Source organism: Bos javanicus, chromosome 19 (assembly GCF_032452875.1).
Source record: "Bos javanicus breed banteng chromosome 19, ARS-OSU_banteng_1.0, whole genome shotgun sequence".
NCBI classification, from domain to species: domain Eukaryota; kingdom Metazoa; phylum Chordata; class Mammalia; order Artiodactyla; family Bovidae; genus Bos; species Bos javanicus.
This window is the reverse complement of record NC_083886.1, coordinates 50,775,017-50,796,817: the sequence shown is the minus strand read 5'-3', so window position 1 is coordinate 50,796,817 and position 21,801 is coordinate 50,775,017. Positions and strand designations below refer to the sequence as shown.

Here is a 21,801-nt window from a genome sequence, read left to right as displayed (position 1 = left end):
AGCCTGGTGTGCTACATGTAGTCCATGGAGTCACAAAGAGTCAGACACGACTTAGCAGCTGAACAACAACCACCATGTTGCTGTGGGCCAACCAAGGGACATGGAGAACATAGGAGTATTCTGAATCCCTTAGACAGTTTTTGATGCTTTTGAACTGTGGTGTTGGAGAAGACTCTTGAGATTCCCTTGGACTGCAAGGAGATCCAACCAGTCCATCCTGAAGGAGATCAGCCCTGGGGTTTCTTTGGAAGGAATGATGCTAAAGCTGAAACTCCAGTACTTTGGCCACCTCATGCGAAGAGTTGACTCATTGGAAAAGACTGATGCTGGGAGGGATTGGGGGCAGGAGGAGAAGGGGACGACAGAGGATGAGATGGCTGGATGGCATCACTGACTCGATGGACGTGAGTCTGAGTGAACTCCGGGAGTTGGTGATGGACAGGGAGGCCTGGAGTGCTGCGATTCATGGGGTCGCAAAGAGTCGGACTCGACTGAGCGACTGATCTGATCTGATCTGATAGACAGTTTTAGCCAATGAGTGACACTCCTGATAATCTCTCTTCTTGCATCACGCAAGTTTGGTTATGTCAGGATTCCCAACTTTTTTCCCACTCCCACACTTCTGACAGTTCCCTCAGTGATATGGAATCCCCCTCTCTAGGAAATGTGTCCAAATCCCTAGGGGATAGCATGTATTTTGAGAAAGTCTATGGTTGGAAGATGGGGTGCTCCCTTCCCCACCCCCTAGATATTTGAGAATGACTAGATTAGGTGGTATCTTCCCAGCTGAAGCAAAGCCCTTTGTCACAGAAAGCAGATTCAGGCAACCTGGAGGTAAAATAGATGCTTTGATGCCTGAATAACTGAGGAGACAGGGACTCCCACCATTCCTAATGCAGCGGGTTGTAGGGGAGGGATCCTTCTACTGGAATAGCATTGGAGCTCGTCATTTGGTTGGTGAGCCGGACAAACAGACAGCTCAATGTGGTGATGGAAAAGGAGGTAAATGCTGTGACAAAAATACAAACAGGATGCTACCTGTATACACCAGATAATCATTCTGAAGTGGTGTTTGAAATGGTAAGATTTAGGAAAGAAATATCAAGCTAAGGGCATTGTGGGCAAAAAACATGGCAGCCAGAGTGTTTAATGAAATGGAAAGTGATCTTCTGTGACGGGCTATGGGATGACTACCAGGCAAAGCCAGCAAAGAAGATTCAGGTCAGAAGCAGAAGACTCCAGGTCTTCCCCTCAAGGAGAGAAACTGAGTCAGCAGGACCCAGAAGTTCACTGTTTGTGATGGGTGAGTGTATCAAATAGTAGGTGGAATAACGTCCCCCTTAATATTCATGTCCACCAAAACCTCAAGTGTGACCTTATTTGGAAGTAGAATCTTTGCAGGTGTTATTAGTTAAGCACCTTGAGATGAGAGATGAAATCACACTAGATTTAAGGTAGGATAAATCCAATAACTGTTGTCTTATAAGAAGAGGACAGAGGGACATATGGAGGGAAGAAGGTGATGTGGAGACAGAGGCAGAGATTGGAGTTGCAGCCACAGACCAAGGAGCCCCTGGGGCCACTGGAAGCTGGGAGAGGTGGGAGAAGCTAGGCCACTGGAAGCCTAGAGCGTTCAGAGGGAGCACAACATTGCCAACATCTTGATTTCAGACTTCTGGACTCTAGGACCATGTGAAGATACATTTCTGTTGTTTTAAGCCGCCAGGTTCATGGTAATTCGACAGCTCTGGGAAACTCGTACAGTGCAGAACATTCAGATTCAGTATGGATGTTTCAAGTTTGATGTGCCTAGAGGACCCTTGTCGGGGACAGCCAATGGGCATCTGGGCCTGTGAGAAGGGCAGCCGGGTGCGACATGTCAATTACGGAGGATTCATAAAAATGAGTCATGGAAAAGTCAGGAACAGATGAGCTCAATTGGAGCAAGTAAATAGGGTGGAGGGCAGAACCTGAGGGACCACTTTCACTGAAGGACCAGAGAAGGGAAGAGAGCTGCTGTCACTGGAGGAATTGCTGAGTCATATAAAACAGTGGGCTTCTCAGGTGGCACTGGTGGTAAAGAACCTGCCTGCCAGTGCAGGAGACATAAGAAACACGAATTCGTTCCCGGGGTCAGGAAGATCCCCTGGTGGAGGAAATGGCAATCCAGTATTCTTGCCTGGAGAATCCCGTGGACAGAGGAGCCTGAAGGGCTATAGTCCATGGAGTCGCAAAGAGTCAGACATGACTGAAGCAACTTAACACACACACACACACACACACACACACAGAAAACAGTTTAGGGAGGCCTACGGGGTGTAGACGGAGAAGCAGTGCTGCTTTGAAAATTCTCTGATAATCAGTCCTTCCATACCATATTGCGCTGCTTGAGAAAAAAGATAGGAGGTGGAAAAGTAGAGCCAGCAAGCATCAACTATTCTTTCAATAGAGTTTGGTTGTGAAGACAAGGAGGAGTGGGATTGGTTTTAGATCAGAAGAAACATAACTGAGGTTATTTGATGCTTGTTTGTTTTTTAAGAGTATGACCCTTTTCATTATATGTTTAGGCAGTAGGAAGGAAGCAGGGAGAGGATGCAAATAATCAATGAAACAAGTTTGCAGAGAAGAAACTTACAAATATATTTAACCATGCACCTACTCTGTGCCAGGTACTGTGCTGGGTTTACCTGAATGATCCTCACTGATCTTCTAAGCACACCTACAGAGTAGAAAAAAATCGTCCCTGCTGGGGATGGGAAAATAATTTGCCCAAGTCGATACATCTCAGGTCTGATGACTCCTCTGTGTCTCAGTTCTGATCATTATATTATTTTTTTTCCCCACTGGGATAAAGAAGGCAGCATCTTTCTCTGATTCACAAAGAATAGGAAGCAGCATAAAGAAGAAGATTTGCGACAATGGAGGAGAGGGAAAAAGTAGGTGTTCCTGTCACTTGATCTGTGTCATTGTTAAACAATGAACCAAAATTATCAACTGCAAGGAAGGAAGAGTGAAGCCAAGCACGGGTCTTGAGAAGGGAAGGGGTTTAAGATAACCTCAGTGGTGACATACAATAGGGAGCCAGCTAGGGAGAAAGGAAAAAAAGCCTTACTCAACAGTTTAAACTCGATTAGGATTAGAGGAACAACAGACTGCTTCCAAATCAGGAAAGGAATATGTCAAGGCTGTATATTGTCACCCTGCTTATTTAACTTATATGCAGAGCACATCATGTGAAATGCCAGGCTGGATGAAGCACAAGCTGGAATCAAGGTTGCTGGGAGAAATATTAATAACCTCAGATATGCAGATGACACCACCCTTATGGTAGAAAGCGAAGAACTAAAGAGCCTCTTGATGAAAGTGAAAGTGGAGAGTGAAAAATTGGCTTAAAACTCAACATTCAGAAAACTAAGATCATGGCATCCAGTCCCATCACTTCATGGCAAATAGATGGGGAAACAATGGAAACAATGAGAGACTTATTTTGGGGGGCTCCAAAATCACTGTGGATGGGGACTGCAGCCATGAAATTAAAAGACACTTGCTCCTTGGAAGAAAAGCTATGACCAACCTAGGTAGTGAATTAAAAAGCAGAGACATTACTTTGCTGACAAAGGTCCGTCTAGTCAAAGCTATGGTTTCTCCAGTAGCCATGTGTGGATGTGAGAGTTAAACTATAAAGACAGCTGAGCGCCGAAGAATCGATGCTTTTGAACTGTGGTGTTGGAAAAGACTTTTGAGAATCCCTTGGACTGCAAGGAGATCCAACCAGTCCATCCTAAAGGAAATCAACCCTTAATAGTCATTGGAAGGACTGATGCTGAAGTTGAAACTCCAATACTTTGGCTACCTGATGCAAAGAACTGACTGATGGGAAAAGACCCTGATGCTGGTCAAGATTGAAGGCAGGAGGAGAAGGGGATGACAGAGGATGAGATGGTTGGATGGCATCACCGACTTAATGGACATGAGTTTGAGCAAGCTCCGGGAGTTGGTGATGGACAGGGAAGCCTGGCATGCTACAGTCCATGGGGTCGCAAAGAGTCAGACGTGACTTAATCGACTGAACTGACTGACTGAGGATTAGGATTTTTAGGGAAGCTAACCTACTTGGGAGAAGCAGGAGTTGATCTCAAGATGGACATCTAGTTGGAAAGATTTTAGTGATAGTGTCAAAAATGCCCCAAGCCAGAGACGCTTCAGATTTTAACATGAAGCAATGTATACTACAGGGCTCTGAGAATCAGCCGTTGATATCCTAAGGGGATTATCAGTCCCAAACCACTGCTGAAGGAGATAGAGCTGAGCAGCCTGGGGCTGGCCTGTCCGTGTCTTCCCATTGCCTTGCCAAAACCAAGTACCCTTCAAGCCTCTTGCAGGATTGCCATTCTGACATGAAAATAACCTAAGTCCCTTGACTCAAAAATAACAACATCTGTTAATTTGCATAAGAGTTTTGCATTTCGTATTTTGGGTTTAATATCCAAAATTCACTTGTTTGAATTTTGAATGCTAAAATTCACTTGTTTGACCTTAGTTAAGTGGTTTAGAGATTCAGCTGATTAAAAACTCTTTACGGGTTCCACTCTGACTCACCTAGACCCACCTCCCACCCTGGACAGCTCTGTTCTTTTGCTGCTTGGTACTGTGCACACGTTGGATTGAGCCTCATGAATTTTGGGTTGCAGGCATGCTAAGTCACTTCAGTCGTGTCCAACTCTTTGGGACCCTATGGACTGTAGCCTGCCAGGCTCTTCTGCCTGTGGGATTCTCCATGCAAGAATACTAGAGTGAACTGCCATGCTCTCCTCCAAGAAATCTTCCTGACCCAGGGATCAAACCCATGTCACCTGTGGCTCCTGTGTTGCAGGCGGATTCTTTCCCTGGCTGAGCCGCCGGAGAAGCCAAATGATGGGTTAAAAAAGGACAAATCGGTTCACCTGAAGCTTGATATTTTGAAAAGTCTCTGCAGGTTCATGTTCTCAAGTTCACAAGGCTATTGAGAGCTCTGTGTTGGGGCTCTTGGCTCATGACAGGCGGCCCTTCCTTAGAACTCCCTGGGTCTGGATGTGAGGGCAGCAGTTGTGCAGCGAGAGGTTTGAGAGGAGACAGCAAAGAAGGTGTTAATGAATGATCGCACGGCTTCGTTCTCCATAAAGGCAATTACTGGGATTGATTGTTTCCATGTTTCCTTAGTCACGGTTCAGCTTGCTTGTTTCACTCGGATTAAGACAGATGAACGCTGAATGCACACAGACGTGTGATGTCAGGAGAATTATCAATGGTACATCGAAGGCCTCTGCTTTCTTGAACAGATGCCACTTGGGGGAACTCAGTGGAGCTGAAAGGGGATCACGGCCACCATGAGATGACCAAGTGGGGCAAGGGTGTGTATGGTGGAGCACGGGATTTTAGATAATGCATCTTCTCTCTTTCCTTCCCATACGTGATATAGTGGGGTGGTCTTCCAGCTTACACCTGCAGTAGCATGCTGCAAGGCTTGACAAAGAAAAATGCTTGAGCCCCATCCCCTGAGTTTCTGATTCAGTGGGTCCAGCACTGGGCCCAGAAATTTGCCTTTCTTAGAAGTTCCAGGGTGCTGCTGCTACAGGTTCAGCAATCTCATCCTGAAAACCAGTGAGGTCTTCATCAAGAGCATAGACACTGATCAGGCCACCAGACTTTGAATCACGACTTTACTTTTTACTAGCCGTGTGGTCGTGGGCCATGTACTTAACCAGTAGCCAGGACATAGAAGCAACCTAGATGTCCAGTAGCAGAAGAATGGATAAAGAAGAGGTGGCACATATATACAATGGACTATATTACTCAGCCATAAAAAGAATGAAGTTGAGTCAGTTGTAGTGAGGTGGATGAAAGTTGAGCCTGTCAATACAGAGTGAAGTAAGTCAGAAAGAGCAAAACAAATGTATATTAAAACATATACGAAATCTATTAAAATGGCATTGATGAACCTGTTTGCAGGGCAGGAAGAGAGGTGCAAACATGGAGAACAGACTTGGGGACATAGCCGGGAGATTGAATTGAGAGTCGCATTAACGTCTGTATCCTACCATGTGTAAAATCGAGAGCTAGCAGGAAGCTACTGGATGGCACCAGGAGCTCAGCTTGGTGCTCTGTGATGATGGCCTAGAGGGGTAGGATGGGAGGGCTGAGGGAGGTTCTGGAAGGAGGGGATATACAAATAATTATGGCTGCCTTGCATTGTTGTACAGCAGAAACCAAAACAACATTGCAAAGCAATTATATTCCAATTTTTTTTTAAAAAAGGTAATGACAATAGTTCCTATTTCATGGGATAGTTAGAAGGAATAAATGAATTAGAACTTGGAAGCACTGAGACCAGTGCCGGGTCTATGTACATTGGATAAATAAAAGAGGCAACTTCTTGGAACTGGGAGCATGTGGACCCAAGCCTCACTCCTCCAATACCTGCAGCTCCCAGTGGGGTTGCTGGGTCCTTTTAGTTTGTAGTCTGCGATCCTATCTCTGGAGGTCAGGAAGGTTAATGCCCAGCTCAGGGCCAATGCCAGCAGGAGGAAGGCCACATCGACGTCCATCAAAATCCTCTTCTAAAGCTATGCTAATCCTTCATCTACTGAATACGTGGAATGGGCTCAGTGAGATGCGGGTGTCAGGGTGATGTGCATTTGGGGTTTTTCTCCCCTGTACCGGCAGAAAGACAGACTGTCTTTCATGTCAAGTTCACATGCAGCCTTATACTGATTGGTTAAATGTTTGCTCAATATGCAGAACTGATATGTTTTACGCACATGGTTTCATTTAACCCTCACAATGTCACTGCTAAGTAATCATTGCTGTCTCTGTTTCAATATTGCTGGGGTTCAGATAAATTCAATGACTTGTCCAAAGTCACATGGCTATCAAGTGATAAACCCCAAACTAAAAGCCAGGTCTGTCTGACCTGAATAATTTATAACCGTAAAGCTCTACTCTACCACCTCCAGCTTATTATGAATATTTATATAATGGTTAAGGCTGGCCCCCAGGTATCCAGCCGTGGTAGCTGCTCCCTAAAGGGAAGCACCCTGGAACTGGGACTGTCTTCTGTTTCAGGGGGTTGGTTTTCTATAAAGCCTGTGGTCAGACTCACAGAATATATTCCTTTGGGAAATGTCCTCTTTGCCAACTTCTCTTGCTGCTGCTGCTAAGTCACTTCAGTCGTGTCCGACTCTGTGGGACCCCGTAGACGGCAGCCCACCAGGCTCCCCATCCCTGGGATTCTCCAGGCAGGAACACTGGAGTGGGTTGCCATTTCCTTCTCCAGTGCATGAAAGTGAAAAGTGAAAGTGAAGTCTCTCAGTCGAGTCCAACTCTTCGCAACCCCATGGACTGCAGCCCACCAGGCTCCTCCATCCATGGGATTTTCTAGGCAAAAGTACTGGAGTGGGGTGCCATTGCCTTCTCCAGCCAACTTATCTCATTGCCTAGTTATTCTCTCTGGCCTGATTCCTGGGTGAAATTGTGTTCACATCGCCAAAAGTCTTACATTTGGATATGGACTTAGTGTCTTAACATCTCTGGTTTCGGACAGTGGTCACAACCAGAAGGCCAGGAGAGCATGCAGAGGCTAGGCTGAAGATGTGAAGAGAGAAAAAACCGGTATGCTGATGAAACCTTTCTCTTTTCCCATAGTGCTCCTTTCTGCCGAAATTCTCCATTCACATAGAAACGAAGTATGAGGACAACAAAGGAAGCAACGACAGCGTGAGTAGCCCCCTTGCTCTCCCCACCTGCCCCCGCCCCAGTCCACACTGTGTTCTCCCCCCCGGACGGAGCCAGCCCCACCATCTGTGCCTGGGACCTCAGAGAACCTCTGGCTTTTCTTCTCATTTTTATGTACTTTCTCTGGGCCTCTATGCAGAAATCTCTGTCACCTGGAGTGATTGTTGTCGGGGATCAAGAGGGATGAGGGGGACCTCAGAGTCTAGAATTTGATTTCTGGCCATTGGATTGAACACACATTTTCTCCATGGCAATTGACATTTACTTAGAAGGATGAATACGATCAGATGTGTGTGTGCATGCTGTACGTATTTTCTGGGCTATGCATATGTTCACATACACACACTCAGACGTGCCCACGAATCCCACTTTAAAAATCAGTGTAACCCTCCTGCAAGAATGTTTTCCTCATGAAGCATTCTGACTGTCGCTAAATTTCAGTCAAGAACTTTGTTGATTAGTATTGCTTAAACTTCACTTCTGACCTGGCTTTTACCCCACCTCTTTCTGTCAGAACAATACATTTCTAAATTCCCTTCCCTTTATGAGTGGATGATGTGACCTACAGCAACCTCACTCTGACCTTGAGCTGTGGGTTCAGTCAGGACCCATGAGGGAAGACTCTGTATCTAGAAGCTGCAAGGCTTCACCTGTTTATTTCTGCCTCAATTACATGTTTTGCATTTGTGGAGAGTGAATGAAAATTGAGGCTGTATCGAAATGAACGAGAGAGAGTCTCCAGACAAAGTGACCCCTTTGGTGCCTTCACTGAGCTAAGGAAATACAAAACAAGATGCAGGAGGTTTTGGAGGTGCCTAAGTGCCAGAAAGAAGTATCTAAGGGCTCATGCTATGCTATGCTAAGTCACTTCAGTCGTGTCTGACTCTGTGCGACCCCATAGACGGCAGCCCACCAGGCTCCCCCGTCCCTGGGATTCTCCAGGCAAGAACACTGGAGTGGGTTGCCATTTCCTTCTCCAATGCATGAAGGTGAAAAGAGAAAGTGAAGTCGCTCAGTCATGTCCGACATAAACATTGTCAGTTTACAGCTTTGGCCAGGCCTACTTTGTGTTTCATCATGTTAACAGCTTCTAGAAACATCTTCCAGGAGGTTCCTCCCCTTGGCAAGAACAGATTCTTCTAGAAGACATGGATGCATTTGTGCAGCACTCAGATGGTCCCAATCAAGGTGGAGTCTGCTGGACCAGAGCTTGAGTGGTTCCCAGGAGGGGTCACCCAACAACTATTGATACAATTCACACCAGCGTGGGAAAGAGGACACTGGTTCATCCACTCAGTATTTTGGAACACAGCTACATTCATTCGTCTGTGGCAGAACGGGTACTTAAAACAGAACTCATGTGCTTCACAAAGCCTAGAGTATTTACTACCTGGCCCTTTACAGAAAAAAAGTTTTCTAACCCCTGCCTGGTTAGAGAGACTCAGATCAGAACAGCACCCACCGGGTCTCCAAATCTGACCACATGAAAGATCTGTCCCAGGTGAATGCCAACTCCAGAGTTCCTGAAACTATCCAGAGAAGAAAAGACTGCTCCCCTCAAGGGTGCTTGTCCCCCCATGAGTTCAGGAGTGTCAGTGCGTAGCGTCCCCTGGTGATGGGTGACCTCAGAGGAAACGTTTAGTCCCGTCTCCTTGTCTGTAGCCTGAAATCAAGCTTCCCTGATGGCTCAGTTGGTAAAGAATCCACCTGCAATGCAGGAGACCCCAGTTCAATTCCTGGGTCTGGACGATCCCCTGGAAAAGGAATAGGCTACCCACTCCAGTATTCTTGGGCTTGCCTTGTGGCTCAGCTGGTAAAGAATCCGCCTGCAATGCGGGAGACCTGGGTTTGATCCCTGGGTTGGGAAGATCCCCTGGAGAAGGAAAAGGTGACCCACTCCAGTATTCTAGCCTGGAGAATTCCATGGACTATGGGGTCGCAAAGAGTCAGACACAACTGAGCGATTTTCACTTTCACTGGGGCCAACTCCAGCAAAGTCTTGTGGTCTAAAGTAGTGTTGCACAGTGTAACTTGAACTCTTGTAAAGTAATGACTCTTTCTGATTGGAAAATTAACACATGATTCTTAAAACTTGGAAAAAAAAAAAGTAAAGCAAAACCAGTAGTAATCTCATGCTTCAGAGATGACTGCTGTTAGCATTTTGGTTCATCCTGCAAAATATTAATGAATTTACTTTTCAACCAATTTCACTAAAATTGAATCATACAACATCCTGTTTTTAACATGTCACAAAATATCCTTCCCAGTAATTTTTAATAGCTACCCTGCATTCCCTACTTAAATGTATTTCCTTAAACAATTGCCAGTCACTGAATATGGGAGTGGGTATGACCATTTTGATGTATCTGTAGACCATATGGCAGCCCACTCCAGTACTCTTGCCTGGAAAATCCCATGGATGGAGGAGCCTGGTAGGCTGCAGTCCACGGGGTCGCTAAAAGTCGGACACAACTGAGCAACTTCACTTTCACTTTTCACTTGCTTGCACTGGAGAAGGAAATGGCAACCCACTCCAATGTTCTTGCCTGGAGAATCCCAGGGATGGGTGAGCCTGGTGGGCTGCCATCTATGGGGTCGCACAGAGTCGGACACGACTGAAGTGACCTAGCAGCAGCAGCAGTAGCAGCATAGACCATCAATAAAAGGATGATAGAGATCAAACATGCCTTAATTGCTTTTCTTGGCACAATCTAAAAAACATGGGGTTGAGGGAAGCAATAGGGGTTAAAACATCTTTTAGTCTTTCTAGACAGATTGTCTTGCTTTCTCTTTTTCTCTATGGTGCTGCCCTGTCTTCACAGATAGTTATAACCCACTCCCTTTGTAGAGGTTTGGAATGGATGTGTGGCCCCACCATGAGCCTGATAGGTTGGTAGGACCAGTGTGATCTTCTGGTTTATCCTCTGCTCAAGTCTAACCAAAAAAAAAAAAAAAAAATCACATGGTTATCGTTTATTGTCTTGTGTCCCATTTTTGGCAGGCGCTAAGGTCTTTTTTTTACTACTCTCCTAGGAATTTAGCTTTGTCACTACTCTCCTAGGAATTTAAAATACCAAGTGAGCCATCCTAAAGTTAGGACCTATGCCTAGAGCCAGCATTCTCTACCCAAGCCAAAGCCCAATTCTCTCTGAGACTTAGGCCAGCCTGCAAGAAAAGCAGTGAACCCCGGAGCACTTGTGAGCAGTCCTTGTCAGCACAGTTTGCTTCCTCTGGGAGAAATGCCAGCTATCGCACCCTGTGTTGCCTCCTTCTCCCCAACTTGCTGGCTCTGAGACTGCCCATGCAGCCAGCTCTGTATCTCTGTCATGGCACCCACCTTGCCCAAGTCCAAGTTCACTAAGTGTTTTTGCCCAGCTTCGGCCTGGCTCTGATCCATATATCCCCAGGTCTCGCTTCTGAGCTATTGGACCAAACAAGCCAGCTCCAGCTCAATTAGACTTCTTTGCCAGTTTGCCGCCTTCTAATTTCCATATTCAGCAGCAGCTGTTGGTCACCCAGCTGGTTCAAGCTTGGTCCCTGGAGGCAGAAAAGGAAGACTTCATTGGTTTTCATTCACACTTGTTAACGTTTCCAAATCAGAACATGAGGAATATGTATTTATGTAATAATACTTTATTAAAAGATCGCTTTGTCCAGGGGTTCAAAGCTAGAGCCTTAAGCAGATGGCGTGTGCTGGCATGCTCTTTTCTGTCCAGGGATGAGTATAGAGTTTCTGGTGGGAGGCAGAATTGCTAAAGAAAGCAGTGCAGTGGTGGATGTTTCTCTTGTCTCACTGCTTTGCCAAAGTATTTAATAAACTCAGGCCATTTCTTTGCATTTTCTGGGTATATAGTCTTATCATTCAGCTACCATCCTTCATACTGCTATCTGCATCCTGTTTCTCTCCCTACCTGCCAGAACTTTAATGAAATGGATGACGATAAGAAGCAATAATTAAATTGGAAACACTACTGATAATCATATTGATTACTGATTGAATAGAGTCCATGTTGTTATCCTCTTATCAATCACCACCTATGTCATCTTTTTACGTGACCCAATACCGCAGGTAAAAAAAAATAGGAATCGGTATATCTAGATTTAAATAATTTCTCCTTGTTAAAATAAAGCTAGTATATTTATGAATGTGAAAACCTATAAACCGTGCTTATATTAACCAGGACACAATGGGGAACTTGTCTTAAATTGAGGCCCATTTATTTTATGCACCCGCTGATGAGAACTATTTAGGCTTTAATTAGTGCTGGGAGGACGGCACCATGCCAAAGTAAGGCTCTGTTGTTTGTCCAAGGCCATAAATCTAGATCTGGGAGAGTCAGTGCTTATCATTCAAGTGTCGGCCGCTGCCAGGTTACTGTCACTCCCTGCAGTTAACGGGGGTGCAGGCCTGCCTTCACTTCCTCCTCCAAACAAAGCAGGTACCACTTAAAGCAGTGGTGCTCAGCCTTGGCTGCATCTTGGACTCAGAAACTCTAACCCTAGCTCCTGCCTGATTTCTGCCCATCCTGGGATTCTGATTTAATTGGTCCTGGGAGCAGACTGGTCTAGGGCAGTGCTTCCTACACTGTGTCTCTAGGAATACAGAGTTTGCCAGTCGCAAGTGTGTGGACTTGTAGAGTCTACCCTCTGGTCAAACCTGATTCATTCTCTTTGGAGGGTATAAGATAGGCCATCCCCACCCCACTTGAGGATTTAGGCCACTGGTTCTCAGTCCTGCCTGCAGAGTAAAGTTACCTGGGAAGCTTTGGATTCCCTGATGCCACTATCCCACTCCCCGGGATTCTGATTTCATTTATCTGGGATGGGGGTCCAGTCACTGGGATTTGTTGCACTTCCTCAGGGTAACCTAAGAGCCATTAAGGCTGAGAACTACAGATTTAAAGAAAATATGAAGTGCTGCTGCTAAGTCGCTTCAGTCGTGTCTGACTCTGTGTGACCCCATAGACGGCAGCCCACCAGGCTCCCTCGTCCCTGGGATTCTCCAGTCAAGAACACTGGAGTGGGTTGCCATTTCCTTCTCCAATGCGTAAAAGTGAAAAGTGAAAGTGAAGTGGCTCAGTTGTTCGACTCTTAGCGACCCCATGGACTGCAGCGTACCAGGTTCCTTCATCCATGGGATTTTCCAGGCAAGAGTACTGGAGTGGGGTGCCATTGCCTTCTCCATATGAAGTGCTATGTAAAACCAAACCAAGTTGTCACTCGAGTGTATGTTCCTCGGTTCTTTGTCTCGTCACAACAAAGATTTGGAGTGACGGACGTTAGAGCCCCCTTGGCGTGTCACAGCTCTCAGGTCTTGGATAGACCGTATTATAGCTCTCAGGTCTCGAAAGGACCATGTTATAGCTCTTAGACAAATCAGTGTTACAGCTCAGTGTTACAGCTCTATTTTATTTAGAAGATAGCAGGAAAATCCATCTCTGAGGCGTGAGGGCACATTGATCCAAAGATGCAAAGAGAAGAGCGCTCCAGCTCACGGGGAAGAGAGAGAGAGAGAGAGAGAGAGAGAGCTAGCTTTGGCTCCTCTTTTTATATGTTTATCTCTCCCTGGGCCTGTCCTATGTAAATTGGGCCAGCCAGGAGTGTTGTTTGTTTTGCCTGAGGTCCTCACTCCAGTCCGTGGACCTTCTTTTGTTCTATTTTCATGGGCTTTTCTCTTCTTTGTCTTTTAGCCACCGCCATTTTGTACTCCTTTTCCCTATTCTGCCTACCTAACAAAGTGAACCCTTAGGAAATCAGGTTCTCCAAATTTCTTCATTTCTTCATACCTCTGAAAACATAAAAGTTTACAAAAAAGCATATTTATAACGACCACCACCACCCCACACACACAATGAAGGGGCCTGAGGGAACCATATTTCTTCTCATTAGCCATTATTCCTCAGCAACAAAACTTCTCTGATCAGATGGAAAGAATGTCCAGTTTAATTCCTTGAAGAGCGAGGTTCTGTTCTTCACAGAACTCTCCTTCGAAGTTGCCTAGAAGAAGTATTGATAATTTAGTTTCTAGTTCAGTTATGTTATAATGGGGAAACACAGAGTTGTTCTTTGTGAAATGAAAAGATTCATATTGAATCTCCAGCTCTATGACTTAAGCAATGGGGTCTTGGCTTCTCTATCAAGAAAACAGAGTAAATAATGTCTGCATCACAGTGTGGAGGATTCATCCAGGTTAATTCATAACCTGGAAGCACTTCATAAACTGTAAGTGCTATACAAATTGTAGGTTTTGCTTCAGTTACGGTCCTACCTTGGGATTAACTGCATTATGGAGGATTTTCTAATGAGACTCTTCTTTTGTCTGAATTGTCAATAAATCATTTCTTGTCAGCAAATTTTGAGTACCTACTATGTGTCAGGCATTGCAAGAGGCAATGAGGATGCAGGAATCAGATAGACAAGTCTCCACTACTCATGGAATGGGGAAAAGCACATAATAAGAAAGAAAACAAGGAATTCCAACTGTGGGAAGTGCTGAAAAGGCAATAAATAGGGTGGAGGAGAGCTCAGCTAGAAGCCATATGATCAGGAAGGCCTCTCACAAGAGGTGACAAATCTGGTGAGACCTGAGGCTGGGAAGGAGCCGACCCTCTGAAGGGTTGTCCAGGCAAGGGGACTGTTGTAAGCTTAGTTGTATCCCCCCAAATTCATATGTTGGAGTACCTGAGACTATAACTATGTTTGAAGATAAGGCTTTTAAAGAGGTGATTAAGTTAAAAGGGGAGTCTCTTGTAGCTTCATCGGTAAAGAATCTGCCTGCAATGCAGGAGACCAGGGTTCAATTCCTCGGTGGGGAAGATCCCCTTGAGAAGGAAATGGCAACCCATTCCAGTATTCTTGCCTGGAGAATTCCATGGACAAAGGAGCCTGGTGGGCTACATTCTGTGGGGTTGCAAGAGTCAGACATGATTAGCAACTAAACCGCCACGTTAAAAGGAGGCTGTGAAGCTGGGGCCAAATCTAAGCTGATTGGTATCCTTCAAAGAAGAGAAAACTTGAATACCCAAAACTAGGGATGTGCACACACAGAGAACAAACCACATGAGGATGACCAAAATCCTTTTTCTGTTCCAGCATTCAGTTTACCACTTAAAAAAATTTTTTTTTATTTGTGCCAGGTCTTAGTTGTGGCACACAGGGATCTTCCATCTTCGTCGCGGCATGCGGGATCTTTAGTTGCAGCATATGGGATCTAGTTCCCTGACCAGGGATCAAACCCAGGCCCCTTCACTGAGAGCACAGAGTCCCAGCCACTGGCCTGGGAAGAGAAGTCCCCCAGTGTCCATTTTAGGATACCATATCACACTGGGTGACTTATGTTTTTCAGTGTTTGCTCTGGCCACTCTGTCAAGAGTGATGGGAGGACAGAAGGAATAGAAGCAGGTATTCCAGCTGGCAGCAAGGGCAAGAATCCAGTTCACAGATGATGTGGCTTCATCTGGAGAGAGGGCAATGGATAAAGATCAGTGTGTTTTGGAAGCAGACTGACTAGGTATTGATGCATTAGATGGGAGCAAAGTAAGGGTGACCTCAGGATTTCTGGGCTTCCCCGGTGGTGCTAGTGGTAAAGAACCCGCCTGCAAATGCAGGAGATGTAAGAGATGCATCCAGATGATCCCTGGGTCAGGAAGATCCCCTGGAGGAGGGCATGGCAACCCACTCCAGAATTCTTGCCTGGAGAATCCCATGGAAAGAGGAGCCCAGCAGGCCATAGTCCATAGAGGTGCAAAGAGTTGCACATGACTGAAGCAACTTAGCAGGGAGCAGCAGGCTTTCTAGATTTGTCCATGGACCCTAGTGGGGAGTGGGGAATAGTGCGGGAGAAGCAAGAAGTCAAGAGCCCCATTAGGGCACAGTCAGTTTGAGGTACCAGGGAGACTTCCAAGCGGATGGTAGGTAAGGAGTTGGATATATGGATATGGAGTTCAGGGAGAGGTGTCAAGTCATGGTTCAGAGATGGAAATAAGTGAGGTTATCTAAGAAGAGGAATGACAGAGAAAAGAAACTTCTGGTTGCTCCAGGATGGAGAGCACCCTGGTCCTGAGAAGGACCTTCCCATGGCTTTCAATCTAGCTTCTGATTATTTTCTTATCACCTTGGTTAAGACCAAGTCACTTTCAATCACTGAGTTGTGCTTGGTTTTAGGGAGTTAGATTAAATCATTTAGTCAACTACATAGGTCCACCTGAGAAACTGAGTCTCTTCCCCTGGATAGGTGCCTTCTTTGGATGAATTGAGTGAAAATTTCAGTATTTTGACTTGTCTCAACTTGCATTGCCTTGGAGACATGGCCAAGAGTTCTCCTCCTGACCACAAATAGTTCCCGCTGGATGTTACCAACCGACAACCAACAAAGAGGGAATTTTACCATCTAAGGAGAGCTCTATTTATTGAGGATTTGTTATTGCTATAGTCATCATGAAGTTCCTTTCATTAGCGATATTAGTATTTTGAACATCAAGAGGGCAATATGGGTAGATGTAGGATAAAATAATTTATTTACACATTTTGAAATGTTCTAAAATTAATTTGTAAAGCAGGGGTGCCAGTGAGAACCGTAGAATCCATATTTACAAGCCTCTCAAGCTGATTATCCTTTCTTTAAATGGTTTCTAATTGAGGATTATAAAAAGAAAAAAGCATTTGCTTTATTTTTAGACGTGTCTGATGTACTGTTCTGTTTTTAACCTTAAGATTGTTACAACCAGCCACCTACAAAATCTGCAATTTTCTCTAATAAGTAGTCGGTAATGCTAAGAAGTTTGCACAAAACACCCCCATTTGCAGTTTTAAAGGATTATTATCCACGATGGCCCATGAAATGGAAATTCAGTGTCCTTACTCAGTCTGTGTCTAATGTATCATTTTGAGGACAGTGGAAAACAGATCATATTTGATTCCTTAAGATGTTGTCTTTGCTCTTTGTAGTACAGTTTGCCATCTGAGAGTTGGATGTATTGGGGGGAAAAGTGGGTAAGAAGAGCATCTATCCAGCATGAGGACTAGCTTTCAGGTTGAGGAGAGTCACTATGCAGGTTATCTCTACATTCTGGATAGCTAGAGCTAATTGGTAATAATCATTATTATTAATAGGTATAGCTTAAAGTAGTATTTGCTTTCTGTCTAGGCCTGGCTCATTGGTGCTGTGCTATATCTAAAAACAGCCAGGCTGTGCTGACCTATTGGTACTAATGGTTTCGGAAGACAGTTAACCAAACTGGTCAAAAGCAGCATAATCAGAGGGACAAGGTTGAATCCCATGGTTAAGAAACCAGTGGGCAGAGCCAGAAAAGCAGTACCAAGTATCAAGATCTAGATGACCATTTCATAGCTACCTGAGTAACAGTTCATTCAAGCAGGAGTCGTCAGTGGATACCAAACCATTGAGTGTGAAACAATACTAGGGAACAGGAATTCACACTGCCTCAAAGTGTCACTACAGACATTATGTATTAATTACAAGCAGTAGAAAGTTTTACAAATGATATCATGTGCTTCCCTTAACACACAAGAGAAGACTCTATACATGGACATCACCAGATGGTCAACACCGAAATCAGATTGATTATATTCTTTGCAGCCAAAGATGGAGAAGCTCTATACAGTCAGCAAAAACAAGACCAGGAGCTGACTGTGGCTCAGACCATGAACTCCTTATTGCCAAATTCAGACTTAAATTGAAGAAAGTAGGGAAAACCACTAGACCATTCAGGTATGACCTAAATCAAATCCCTTATGATTATACAGTGGAAGCAAGAAATAGATTTAAGGGCCTAGATCTGATAGATAGAGTGCCTGATGAACTATGGAATGAGGTTCGTGACATTGTACAGGAGACAGGGATCAACACATTCCCATACAAAAGAAATGCAAAAAAGCAAAATGGCTGTCTGGGGAGGCCTTACAAATAGCTGTGAAAAGAAGAGAAGCGAAAAGCAAAGGAGAAAAGGAAAGATATAAACATCTGAATGCAGAGTTCCAAAGAATAGCAAGAAGAGATAAGAAAGCCTTCTTCAGCGATCAATGCAAAGAAATAGAGGAAAACAACAGAATGGGAAAGACTAGGGATCTCTTCAAGAAAATCAGAGATACCAAAGGAACATTTCATGCAAAGATGAGCTCGATAAAGGACAGAAATGGTATGGACCTAACAGAAGCAGAAGATATTAAGAAGAGATGGCAAGAATACACAGAAGAACTGTACAAAAAAGATCTTCACGACCTAGATAATCACGATGGTGTGATCACTGACCTAGAGCCAGACATCCTGGAATGTGAAGTCAAGTGGGCCTTAGAAAGCATCACTACGAACAAAGCTAGTGGAGGTGATGGAATTCCAGTTGAGCTATTCCAAATCCTGAAAGATGATGCTGTTAAAGGGCTGCACTCAATATGCCAGCAAATTTGGAAAACTCAGCAGTGGCCACAGGACTGGAAAAGGTCAGTTTTCATGGCAATCCCAAAGAAAGGCAATGCCAAAGAATGCTCAAACTACCGCACAATTGCACTCATCTCACACGCTAGTAAAGTAATGCTCAAAATTCTCCAAGCCAGGCTTCAGCAATATGTGAACCGTGAACTTCCTGATGTTCAAGCTGGTTTTAGAAAAGGCAGAGGAACCAGAGATCAAATTGCCAACATCCTCTGGATCATGGGAAAAGCAAGAGAGTTCCAGAAAAACATCTATTTCTGCTTTATTGACTATGCCAAAGCCTTTGACTGTGTCGATCACAATAAACTGTGGGAAATTCTGAAGGAGATGGGAATACCAGACCACCTGATCTGCCTCTTGAGAAATTTGTATGCAGGTCAGGAAGCAACAGTTAGAACTGGACATGGAACAACAGACTGGTTCCAAATAGGAAAAGGAGTTCGTCAAGGGTGTATATTGTCACCCTGTTTATTTAACTTATATGCAGAGTACATCATGAGAAACGCTGGGCTGGAAGAAGCACAAGCTGGAATCAAGATTGCTGGGAGAAATATCAATAACCTCAGATATGCAGATGACACCACCCTTATGGCAGAAAGTGAAGAGGAACTCAAGAGCCTCTTGATGAAAGTGAAAGAGGAGAGTGAAAAAGTTGGCTTAAAGCTCAACATTCAGAAAACGAAGATCATGGCATCCGGTCCCACCACTTCATGGGAAACAGATGGGGAAACAGTGGAAACAGTGTCAGACTTTATTTTTCTGGGCTCCAAAATCACTACAGATGGTGACTGCAGCCATGAAATTAAAAGACGTTTACTCCTTGGAAGGGAAGTTATGACCATCCTAGATAGCATATTGAAAAGCAGAGACATTACTTTGCCAACAAAGGTTCGTCTAGTCAAGGCTATGGTTTTTCCTTTGGTCATGTATGGATGTGAGAGTTGGACTGTGAAGAAGGCTGAGCACCGAAGAATTGATGCTTTTGAACTGTGGTTTTGGAGAAGACTCTTGAAGAGTCCCTTGGACTGCAGGGAGGTCCAACCAGTCCATTCTGAAGGAGATCAGCCCTGGGATTTCTTTGGAAGGAATGATGCTAAAGCTGAAACTCCAGTACTTCAGCCACGTCATGCAAAGAGTTGACTCATTGGAAAAGACTCTGATGCTGGGAGGGATTGGGGGCAGGAGGAGAAGGGACGACAGAGGATGAGATGGCTGGGTGGCATCACTGACTCGATGGATGTGAGTCTGAGTGAACTCTGGGAGTTGGTGATGGACAGGGAGGCCTGGAGTGCTGCGATTCATGGGGTCGCAAAGAGTCAGACACGACTGAGCTACTGATCTGATCTGATCTGAGGATGCAGCATCACAAATCATGATATGGATCATCCTTGCCAAAAATATTTAACCTGAATCCAATCAGGAGAAAAGAAAGTGAAGTCATTTAGTCGTGTCCGACGACTCTTTGCTACCCTGTGGACTGTAGCCCAACAGGCTCCTCCATCCATGGGATTTTCCAGGCAAGAGTACTGGAGTAGGTTGCCACTTCCTTCTCCAGGGGATTGTCCCGAGCCAGGGATCGAACCCCGGTCTCCTGTATTACAGGCAGATGCTTTACCGTCTGAGACACCAGGGAAGAAAGCAATCAGACAAATCCAAATCGAGGGACACTTCACAAAGCAACTAGCCAAAATTCTTCAAAGAAGAATGTCACCAAAGACCAAAACAAAACAAAAACCTGGGGGACTGTTCTAGATTAAAGGAGACTAAAGTAATTTGACAAGTACATTTAACACCTAATCCTTGCTTAGATTCTGGATTAAGGAAAGGGGTAGCTTGTGCAGGACACAGAAAAGATAGGACAACTGGGGACGTTTTAGTCTGGACCATACATTCGATACTAGTGCAGTGTGGTATTGAGTCAGTATTGAATGTCCTGCCTTCGATCATTATATTGCAGATATGTAGGAGAATCTCCTTGTTTTTAGGAGATGCATGCTGACATATTTATGAAGTACCATGCAATATACTCTAACTCTCGTATGGTTCAGCCAAAAAAGACATTTATATGTGTATGTTTTTCCTTCTTTAAAAAAATCTTATAAAATTAAGAAACTATTCACATGTTACAATGAAATGTCAAATAACTTACTTCGAAGTTACACAATGAGTTGTGTGTTGTTGTTGTTGTTTTGTAGTCATGAAGCAGAAGCTTTCAGTCTTCTCTCTTTTGGTAGTATCCCGATTTCATTAGTGAAATAGCAAAATAATTAGCCTAGTCATAAATATTGTCACCATGTCAGCATCAACACTGAGTCCATTCACCCAAAAGATGTTTATAAAGAGGGGACTTTTTGAATTGCAGAAACCCTAGTTTCTGTCTTGTAATTTCACACTCTAGGTTGTGTTGTGAAGTTTTGAAAAGGCAGGTGGACATGATTCAGACTAGATTTCTAAGTGCACAACCCTCCAAAGGGTTAGAGCCCAGGATACATTTACAATGTTGTGTTAATTTCTGCTGTACAACAAGTTGATTCAGTTATACGTATACATGTATATTCTTTTTCATATTCTTCTACATTATGGTTTATATCATCCAACTCTTCTATGAGACTCAAACCTCTTCTTTTTTTGTAATCCATCCTCAGTTCACGTCACTTTGCAATTGTTTCCTAAATGTTTGGCTTTTCTTCCCCCTCATAAGATACCTAATTACTGTGGGGAAACCGTGTACTTCACTTTAAAAAAAAGGCACAGCTTTCCTATTTATTTACCTAGAGTTTTGTGTTGACATTTGTTGAGCCCAGTTTTGGTACCTCAGAGAATGGATTGCTCACGACAGATGATGACCAACAACCTTTGGATCTTGGAGCCATTTGAATGAGGACACCTTAGGAACCTGCCAAAAGCTTGCAGCTGGCCAGGCCCATTTAGCAGGATGCTGTACTAGATTCAGAGAACTCACCAGCCTCAGACCAAACAGGGTCCAAAGCAGAACTTGGGAATTCAATGGTAATAGGACTTCATTGTTCTGAACTCCCTCCCTACAGTGAAACGGAGAACAATGCCCATTCAGTGGATGATTGGGAGAATTCATTGAGATGGTGCATGTCAAATACTCCATAACAGTCGTTCTTTTCTTCTCTTTAACTTCGGTTATGCTTTGTGGAGACTACTTAAGAGTTAGATGCTTGCAAGTGCAAGATCTGCAAGGGGGCAGGTTAATCAGGGGAGTTCTTTTGGAAGGAAGGTGCTAAGTTCTCATTTCCAAAGCCTGTAGTTTCTACTCCTTTTCCATCATCCAGGAATGGGGCATCCTCAGACATAAGTTGGGAAGGCACATATTTCTGGGGGCTTTTGAGTTTACTTGGGAGGGGCCTTCACTGGCTGGAGCTCTGGACCCTCTACCAGTTAGCCTCCTGCCTGGAAGTTCTGATTTCAGAAACCATCCTTCCTTGGCTCTCACTGACCTAAAGAAATCCTGATGGGCACATCTTGGCCCCAAGAGGTGACCGCCACCTGTCCTGTTGTTTCACGGTGGTCATCAGTGTTTCCATCAGGATAGAGGCACAATGGTGAAGAGA

At 44.5% G+C, this 21,801-nt stretch overlaps 1 protein-coding gene across 1 annotated transcript in view; it reads left to right on the top strand.

The window, feature by feature from the left end:
* Positions 1 to 21,801, top strand: part of PITPNC1 (phosphatidylinositol transfer protein cytoplasmic 1) — a 214,838-nt gene that overhangs the window by 115,896 nt on the left and 77,141 nt on the right. Inside the window, exon 5 of the mRNA XM_061392419.1 lies at positions 7,681 to 7,752. Within this exon, the coding sequence (XP_061248403.1) occupies positions 7,681 to 7,752 (72 nt within the window). The remainder of the gene's footprint in view (positions 1 to 7,680; positions 7,753 to 21,801) is intronic.